This window comes from Pelodiscus sinensis, chromosome 3 (assembly GCF_049634645.1).
Source record: "Pelodiscus sinensis isolate JC-2024 chromosome 3, ASM4963464v1, whole genome shotgun sequence".
Lineage (NCBI taxonomy): Eukaryota > Metazoa > Chordata > Testudines > Trionychidae > Pelodiscus > Pelodiscus sinensis.
The window spans coordinates 1,387,979-1,397,967 of NC_134713.1; the positions used below are offsets into that span (position 1 = coordinate 1,387,979).

The 9,989-nt window shown below is 57.6% G+C and overlaps 1 protein-coding gene across 1 annotated transcript in view; it reads left to right on the plus strand.

Annotated features, from left to right (window-relative positions):
* Nucleotides 1–8,966, plus strand: part of SCARA5 (scavenger receptor class A member 5) — a 114,677-nt gene extending 105,711 nt beyond the window's left edge. The window contains exon 9 of the mRNA XM_075925959.1: nt 1,665–8,966. Within this exon, the coding sequence (XP_075782074.1) occupies nt 1,665–1,801 (137 nt within the window). The 3' untranslated portion in view covers nt 1,802–8,966. The remainder of the gene's footprint in view (nt 1–1,664) is intronic.
* Nucleotides 8,967–9,989: the final 1,023 nt, after the last annotated feature.

Below are 9,989 nucleotides of genomic sequence, written 5' to 3' on the forward strand. Positions count from 1 at the left end.
CAAACCAATGACAAAGAAAACAAAGGCAGTGCCCCCTCCCCCGATCGGTTGTAATAAAAGAACAATCTGATCCGGGCCCCATATTCTAGGAAATGCCCCACTGAGCCGGCCAAACAGTCGCATCTGAGCAGGCTCGGCTCCCGCGGCCGGAGCTGTGGGAGGCCTTCGTGCCTTTAAAGAGGCAGCATCCGTCTGCAGCGGGGGAGCACGTACCTTTCCTCAGGTGCGTTTCTCTGCAGGGACATGAGGGGCCTATGGGATGGGCAGGGCCTGGCTTTCTGGGGGTCTCCCTGCTCCGAGATCAAGTGCGTGCTCCATTTCCAGAGGCAGACGCCCTATCCCGTAGTCCACCCCATCTCCAGCGGGTCCCTTAGCCTGCCCTCCTAATGCAGGAGCCAGCTCCGTCCCGGGGGTGGCATGTCTGGCTGCTCCCAGGGTGGGGGGGACTCAAACACCCAACCCTGTACACCCCAGGCAAATGCTGTATCCCCTCGGCCACTCTAGAACCTACCCCGCACTCAGCGGGTCCTTTATCCCGCCTTCCTAATACGGGCGCCAGCAAGAGCAAATCACAAAGAGGAACGCAGGAATCTGGCCAGCAGGAAGCTTCATGAACAAAACCCCTCAGACACCCCAGCTCTCCCTGAGCCCCAATCAGCCTCAGGCCTAACACACCGGTGAGGGGTTCTAGGACCAATCTCACCTGAACGGATCCTCCTGATCCCAACGAACCAGCCACAGATCCTCGGTCAATTTACCCTCTGGATCTTACTCACAAGATCACGCTGAGCCGATCCTTTAGCATCTAAAGGTTTATTAACAAAAGGAAGAAAAGCACGAGAGTGAGGTTGTTTAGGAGAATACATGACATGCATCGAATCTCCCAGTTCTCGATGCAGGCTCTCAGCAGAGATGTTACAAACTGCTAGCTGGTGCACATCCAGACGGGTCAGCAATCCGCCCCGGCTCTCGGTCCCTCGCAAGGCTGCATCCGGAAGCAAGAGCAAGACTGAAGACAAGACGGGGACGGCCACATGGCACTTTATATCCATTCCTGGTGTCTCCCACGCTGGAGCGGGTCACATGGCCAAGTGACCTGTCTGTGTTTCCCATGTCAGCCGCCGTTCTGCCCTGGCTGGTTTGCAGGTTTCCAGAGGCATCCCTCAGGTGTGTACTGGCCACCCTGAGAGCCGCTGTCCCTGGAGCCGGGCTAATTAGCACAGTCATTCACTGGACAGGAAGTCCAGGCCCACTGCTCGGTCTCAGGCAGTGAACCGGCCAGCACCAGCACAGAGCCCATATTCATACCTCCACGTACAACCATCGCACACGCACACGGGCAGCACACACAGAATCAGCAGAGCATAGGCTTTCATTTGACACCTCACACGGCCCCCTTTGCACTGACTTTGGGGCAAACACCCCCCCGGGCACAGCAATGACCTACCCGCTCCCTTTAAAACCCAGTCACGTGCCACGCGGTGATACGATCGTGGCAGCCCGACCCGGTGCGCCAAGTGCCTTGATGGCTGCAGAAGGCACGTCGCTGGGTTCGGCGCTTGAATTCCTTAGCCCCAAGGAAGGGCAGGCGGTGCCTGCAGGGGGCTCCCCGCAGGAGGCGGCCGGGCGCTGCAGCTAACCTTGCTGTCCCCGTGTTTCCCCAGGTACGGGGCGGATCTGGATGGACGATGTGGCCTGCAAGGGAACGGAGGACAGCCTGCTCCAGTGCAGCTTCTCCAGCTGGGGGAAGACCAACTGCGGCCACGCCGAGGATGCCGGAGTCAAATGCCTCACGCCATGAGCGCACGGGCGAGAGGCCAGAGCGTCCCCCGGAGAGGGGCCTGCGCCCAGAGAGAGGGGCACTGCGGGAACTGTTGCCGTGGCCACCCATATACCCTTAGCCTGGCCGCCTGGGCCTCTCCGCCGCTGCCTTTTGCCCCAGCCAAGGCCGCCACCTGCAGAGCTGCTGGGACTCCCGTCCCGTGTGCCCCACTGTCCCGGGTAAAGTTAGTTATTCCTGCAGACACCCCCCCCTTGCCTTGTCTGTCTCAGGCTCTCGCTTCTAGACCAAAGTTAAGGATGCAAAGCCATAACCGCTCCCCTTTCCCCCGCCCGGTAACACCCCTGGGTGTTCCCACCGCAGCTGGGCCTCCTCATCTTGCCGCGGGCGAGCGGGACCGGACCGTGAGGCCAGTGCCTGGCTCTCAGAGACTCCGCGGCACTTCAACTGGCCGGAGACGGACGTAGCCGGCTGTGTAATTTAGCAAGCCAGCTCGCCAGCCCAGCCTGCGCCGCCTCCCTCCTTGTATAAGAGAAATAAACGTTGTTTTGCTCTTCTCGAGCGCCCCCCGGTTGCCCGACACGGGGAGCTGCAGGCAGACGTCAGGGGCCCGCGGGGAGTCACTAGGCGTCGGCGCTGCGAGCTCACGGCACCGAGTGGGTGCAGCCGGATGCCTGATGGAAGCCCAGTGCCAGCTCTCTCCATGCTAGATTTTTCAATAGCTGGTTGTGGCCGCAGATACGAAGAGCCCAGAGTTGTTTCAGCTAAGGGTATAGCTCAGCTACAGATGGGAACTCTTTAAACCGGACTCCCTGGTCCAGAACCGTCTGTGCTCTGCCATGCATGTCAGAGGACCAGGGAGCCCTGCGGGGCCAGCAGTGCAGAGGGCTGCCTGTAGCGAGCTGCTGACAGGGCCACCCAGCATTCAGCAGTGGGGCTGGGAGACCCAGCACGTGGCTGCCTGGTGGGGCTGGGAGCCGCGGCAATGGGGGCGGCGGCCCGGGGGGGCCAGGAGCCATGGCCCGTGGCTGCCCATCAGGGCCTGGAACCGCAGCACACGTCTGTCCAGCAGGGAGCCGCAGCGGCAGTAGGGTTAGCAGCAGGTGGGGAGCCACCCAGGAGAACAGCGGCCAAGCCAAGACTAGGCGAGACAGTGAGGGGGCCAGAAACGACCTCCCCAATCTGGCAAAATCCTGCATCTGGGACCCAGTCAGGCCCGAAGGGTGCCGGACCAGGGAGGTCCATCCTGTGGCTGCAAGCAGCCAGCTGTTACAAATGCTGTAGTCGGCCACTAGGGGGAGACACGCTCATATGCACCACGTGGCTGCATTCGATTCCCATGTCAATACCGTACGCGCCCCGGCCCCGGCTGGCCACGCGGCTGCGGCTCTGCTTTCCTCCTGGCCACGGGCGCCCGTGTGCGCTCAGAGGAGGGCGCCGCACCACGGCTGGGCAGTGGGCAGGCCGCTTGGCGAGGATCTCACGGCCCATTCCACGGTGGCTGTGATGAACCGTGCTCAGAGTAACAGCCACCTGGGAAGACCCCGAACCCTGTGCACCGCTCGCTTCGGGCAACCTGGAGCCTCGGCCTCGAGCCAGCCTTAGCCACGGTCTCTGCTTCAGCTGTGAGCTCAGAGGGAACGTCCGCTACCGGGGAGGGGGCTGTTTGGGCTTCCCAGCCTGGTCAATCCGTGGCCTCTCTGCTGGGTCGGATTCACCCCCACGTGGTTCCCGTAGTTTGAAATCAGGGCTGTGAAATCAGAGAGAGGCCGACCCACAGGCACGCCAGACCCGCGGGGCGGCGGGGGAAGACAGGTCTTAAGAGACAGCGGTTCCGTGTGGGAACTGGAGGGCAGCCACGCTGCTTTCCTGCCGGCTGCCAGAGCAGCTGTCAACAATTTTTTTTTCCATCAATATTTTCTTTTTAATCAAGATCACCATGCTCCATCAGTTCAAGTATAGAATCATAGGACTGGAAGGGACCTCGAGAGGTCATTGAGTCCAGCCCCCCGCCCTCAAGGCAGGACCAAGCTCTGTCTACACCATCCCTGACAGATGTCTATCTAACCTGTTCTTAAATATCTCCAGAGAGGGAGATTCCACCACCTCCCTTGGCAATTTATTCCAATATTTGACCACCCTGACAGTTAGGAATTTTTTCCTAATGTCCAATCTAAACCTCCCCTGCTGCACTTTAAGCCCATTACTCCTTGTCCTGTCCTCAGAAACCAAGAGGAACAAATTTTCTCCTTCCTCCTTGTGACACCCTTTTAGATATTTGAAAACCGCTATCATGTCCCCCCTTAATCTTCTTTTTTCCAAACTAAACAAGCGCAGTTCATGAAGCCTGGCTTCATAGGTCATGTTCTCTAGACCTTTAATCATTCTCGTCGCTCTTCTCTGGACCCTTTCCAATTTCTCCACACTCTCTCAAGTAATCTCAAGTAATTGAGATTAACATTTCTTCCACAATCTCTTCATCAATGACTTACACCGGGGCTAGCCGGCAGGGGAGGAGTCAAACCTGTGACCTACCCGTAAAGGGGCGAACGGCAAACCCGCGAGATTGCGTCTCTGCTCCCAGCTGGCGGTGGGGAAGCCCAGGGCTTCTTCGCGCTCCCCCCCCCCCCCAGCCTCAGGAAGGGGTCTGGCGAGCACACGGGCATAAGGGCCCCCCACGCTCTTGGAGCGGGCTGCTGGGTCTTGCCTTTCCCAAGGCAATGAGCCGGGGTGAGAGGGTGGGAACACGCTGATATCCTGCAGTGAGTCACGGTCTGTAATTGGAGCGGGGAGGGCAGCCTGACTCATAGCCAGGCTGCGCAGGGAGCTGTCCCTGGCCTCAGTTTGTCGGAGGCGGGGAATGGGTGACAGGGGAGGGATCACGTGAGGATTCCCGGTTCTGTTCCCTCCCTCCGGGGCACCTGGCATTGGCCCCTGTGGGCAGACAGGACGCTGGGCCAGATGGACCTTTGGCCGTTCGCCTGTTCTTCTTATGTTCTCTTCAATGGCGATTTTGACCCCGTATCCTCGTGTCCTGTGATAACGAGGCTACAAATACCATTGGATGCAGCAGGAGCACCCACCTCTCACACATACACACACACGCACACACGCACATCCACACAACACACAGGCACGCTAACCTCCCTCCCCTGCTTCACCACTAGGGGGCGGTGTGCCGTGGCCTCTCGTTAGCTCTGGGGATCTCCTCCCGGCAGCGCCACAGTCCCTAAGAAACGGGCATCACTGGACCAGACCTTCATTCCCTTCGGCCTTGGAGGACCCGCATTGGCTCCAGTGGGCTTGTGGGTCAGGCGTCCGACGTGCCTAGGCCCCTGGACCTCCTAGGGCTACAGAGGCAGCAAGACACGGACCCGACATCCAATGATCAGAGCGCCCGAGACTTCCGGGCCAGACAGGGCCGCTCGACCAGCTGGACGGACCCGTCTCTGGCAGCCGCCAATGCCAAGCCCGGTGGGGGTGGGGCTCTATCGAGGCGTGTCCCGGCTCAGCCTTGGAGCGAGGCGGCAGAGGAGGCTCAGGCCACGGAGCAGGCGTGAGGACGGAGTCTGCCACAGTCCTTCCGTGTCCCTGCTGCTGCCAAGTGGCGCTTTGCCGGGGACGGCAAAGGGAGTCGGGATTCCACGCTGTGCGACTTCCTCGCCGGCGGAGGTCACCGCAACGCCGCACCTGGCCCTGCGGACAGCCTGGGGGTGGGGGATACCGCCCCGCGTCGACACCAGCTCCCCTCCCCCTGCCCCGCCGGGGCCCACACGGCAGCACAGAAAAGGAGCAGCTGTTCCTCCTCTGCTTCTGTCCCATGTAACCCACACGCCTGCTGGGCTGGGGCGCCGGCCCATGGAGCGGCAGAGACCACGGACAGCGAGAGGATGAGTTTGCTCTGCAGCGCTTGCTAGGAGCCAGCTGGTTTGTAGCTCAAGCGGTAGATGCTCCTGGATTTGGTTTGGTTCTGCCTCCTGGCATTAAAGTGGCATTAGTTAAACCACAAGAGTTAAAGGGCAACAAAACTGGTGAGGGGTTTGCAACAGATCCCACAGGAAGAGAGCTTAAAAAGATGGGGACTTTTCAACTTAGAAAAGAGGAGACTAAGGGGGGGTATGATAGAAGTCTATAAAATCATGACAGGCGTGGGCAAAGTTACTTACTTGTTCCCATGACATAAGAACTAGGCGTCACCAAATGAATAGGCAGCATGTGTTAAACTAACAAAAGGAAGTTTTTCTTCACTCAGCGCACAGTCAACTTGTGGAACTCCTCGCCAGAGGATGTGGTGAAGGCTAAAACTTTAACAGGGTTCAAAAAAGAGCTAGATACATTCACGGAGGTTAGGTCCATCAATGGCTATTGGCCACGATGGGTAGGACTGGTGTCCCTAGCCTACATTTGTCTAGAAATGGGTGACAGGGGAGGGATCACGTGAGGATTCCCTGTTCTGTTCCCTCCCTCTGGGGCACCTGGCATTGGCCACTGAGGGCAGACAGGGCTCTGGGTCTGACCCCGTCTGGCCGTTCTTATATTCTAAGAGTTCTGTGCCATGACTTTCGCACAAAGCCCTTTGGCTGGTGTACGGTGTTGTAACTCCTTAGCGGGTGGCATAGATAACCAGGTGAGAAGGGACCGTGATGATTACATAGCTTGACCATCGCTTTAATCTTCCCAGTTTGGTAGAACACTAGAAGTAGAAGGGCCCTTGAGAGGTCATCAAATCCAGTCCCCTGTGCTCACGGCAGGACCAAGCGCCATCTAGAGCATCCCTGACAGGTGTCTGTCCAACCTGCTCTGAAATATCTCCAGGGATGGCGATTCCACCACCTCCCTAGTTTACCAGAGGGCACGTTGAATTCTCCATCCCTGGCCATTTGTACATCACGAGGGGATGCTTGTCGGAAAGCTCCTCTGCTCTAGGGATTTCTGCCGGGAAGTCTCTGGCCGGTGTCGTCCAGACCAGATGATCACAAAGGCCTGGGCACGTGGAACTCTGTGACCTTCAGCAAAGCTGGATGCTGCCAAGCGCTTCCCGCATGGAGCCCGGAAGCTGTGGCGGACGGAGAGGAGAGCTGGTCAGGAGCCATCCAGCGCTGACTGACGACATCGGCCCCCCTCTGAGCCGCTGGCTCGGCGGCGTTCGCGTCTTTCCCACGGACGAGGAACGCGTTGGCCTGCGCGGTGGAATTAGCGCTTGGCTGTCTTCAGACATCCGCCGGGCCCAGGTCAGTATCCATCGGGCGCTGCGGTGGCTCTAGACACAGATCTGGCCATAGACAGGATGGAGCTGGGGGCTCCATCATCGCGGCATTGAGGTAGCTGAATTCCAGCCAACGAACTATCGGATCCGGCGCCATCTTCTTTGCTCTGGATGCGCCGGGGGGTAATTCTATCCCGGGACATCGTTCACCGGGGCAGGAGACAAAACCTTCTTGGGGGCTGGTCCCAGGCTGGGTGATGAACGACCCCCCGGAACGAAGGCCCACCCTGGAGCATCTTTGGCCTGCCTTCTCGAACAACACGGCACAGCCTGCGTGTGGCTGGCCTGTTCAAACCAGTCCCACCCAAAACATGCTGCCCTGCACAAACATGCCTTTTTTTCGGCGCTGGGGAGGCCACATCTGGAGTATTGTGTCCAGTTCTGGGCCCCCCACTACACAAAGGATGTGGGCACATTGGAGAGGGTCCAACGGGGGGCAACCAAAATGATTCAGGGGCTGGAGCACATGACCTAGGAGGCGAGGCTGAGGGGTTTGGGCTTGTTTAGTCTGCAGGAGAGAAGAGCGAGGGAGGATTTGAGAGCAGCCTGCAGCTCCCTGCAGGGGGGTCCAAAGAGGCTGGAGAGAGGCTGGTCTCAGTGGGGCAGGTGGCAGAACAAGGAGCAATGGGCTCACGTTGCAGAGGGGAAGGTCTAGGTTGGAGATTAGGAAAAACGATTTCCCTAGGCGGGTGGGGAAGCCCTGGGCTGGGTTCCCTGGGGAGGGGTGGAATCTCCATCCCTAGAGGTATTTAAGTCCCGGCTGGACAAATCCCTGGCTGGGTTGATTGAGTTGGGTTGGTCCTGTTTTGGGCAGGGGCTGGACTCGATGCCTCCTGAGGTCTCTGCCCGCCCTTGGGAATCTATGGGGCAGAGCTGTAGCCCCACTGCCTAACACACGACAAGAAATGCCCGGCCGGTGTGGTGGTGAGCGTGGGATAAGACCTGATGCACAGCACAAAGGAAAAGGGTCTTTGAAGCAGTTACACCAAAAGTTTGTTGTTGTTTTTTGTCCACACACAGAAGAAAAATTACTGTTTTCTGCAGCCAGGTTTCCTTTGGCTGTAAATGGGGCTCGGAGCTGGCGTGTCATACCCAGGCATGAGCTGTGAGGGAAGGCTGAAGGAATTGGGTTTGTTTAGTTTGGAAAGGAGCAGACTGAGAGGGGACAGGAGAGCCATTTTCAGGTACCTAAAAGGGCGTCACGGGGAGGAGGGAGAAAAATTGTTCCCCTTGGCCTCTGAGGACAGGACAAGAAGCAATGGGCTTGAACTGCAGCAAGGGAGGTTGAGATCAGACATTCAGAAAAACTTCCTACCTGTCAGGGTGGTGAAACACTGGAATAAATTGCCCAGGGAGGTTGTGGAATCTCCATCCCTGGAGATATTTCAGAGCAGGTTGGACAGACGCCTGTCAGGGATGCTCTAGACGGTGCTTGGTCCTGCCATGAGGGCAGGGGACTTGGCTCGGTGGCTTTTTGAGGTCCCTTCCAGTTCTAGGGGTCTACGATTCCTGTGTATATGTGGAGGCGCCGGGGGGAGAGGAGAAAGCTCCTGCCATTTTTCAACCATTGTTAAAAAAAGTAACGGAGCTGTTGGGGCAGCCATTCAACACATCAACGCTTTCTCCCTCTCCACTCCTCCCAGCTGTGACATGAAGGCAGCTCCGGCTGTGATGCTGTGTTTGGCTGGGGGGAATATTTTCAAAACCTCTCAGAGGGGTCCAGCCAAGGGGGTGAGGGGGGCGGTTGAAAAATTAGGACTGTGGCACAAACAGCTGGAGCTGCTCCCTCTGCTGCCTGTGATTCCTTACGGCAGGCGTGGATTGCCGCTGGGAAGGGAACACTTCCATGCTCAATTATATTTTTTAAAAACCAGGGAAGAACATGGCTATTTTGAAACATGCTGTTTGTTTGGTTGCCAAGGGCAGCGTTTATGGGCTTTTAATGGCTCTGAAGCTATTTTTTTATGGCTAAACAAATCATTTGGAATTTCTACCGGCTACATACAACTTGTGGCATTTGCTCCATGCCCAAACTGTGCCAAACCACTGGTCTTAAATGTGACGGCCGGTCCTTCCAGCCTCGGTACAGTTCTATGAGGGCTGTTTAGAGGGAGGACAGTTCAATGGGTAAGGCGTTGGCCTGCATCATGGCAGACTTGGCATCAAGCCCCCCACTCTGCTACAGACTACCTGTGTGACCTTGGGCAAGTCACTTATGCCGTGCCTCAGTTTCCCATCTGTGTAATGGGGATAAGTGCTTTGCCCTGCCTCAAAGACCTGATTTAACTTCCAGGGACTTTTCTTTCAATGCTGCTTGTTAACAAGAAGCCCAAAGCTTTTCACGGGACCGTCTGGACTTTGTAGGTTCTGATCACAGAGTCTATCTCCATGGCTTATGGACTGGGGGTATCTGTTATCACCCTAGCGTTGTCATTCGCTAGTGTTTGATCTGCTGGGAGATGAGGTGAGTGGAGGCTTCCGCGCAGTGCCCTGGGGAGGTCTGTAATTGTTACAGTGATTCTGAGAATCTCCACTACATGTGAGCCATATAGGTCTTATGACACACAATAGGCAGTTCTGATTCTATTCAGTATTAGGCACCGGGTTTTCATATACAACCATTAATCAGCTCATTATGATTTCTCAGGGACCCAGGGCCGGCCCGAGCCATTCGTGCTCCCCGGAGTGCAGAGACTGCGCGGTGCCACCCCCGCCCGGCCCAGCAGTCCCACACGGTGCCCCCTACAATGGGGGCGCCCCAGGCGGTAGCCCCGTCAGCCCGTAGCTTGGGCAGCTCTGAGGGACCGTAACTCCAAAGCAGAGCAGGTCACGTGGAACATATCACATCGGTAGAGAGCAACTCCCCTCCCCCAAGCCTCCCACTTGGTCGTTTTCTCCCTAAAGGCCCCATCAGCAACAACTGCACCTCTGGTGCTCTGCGTA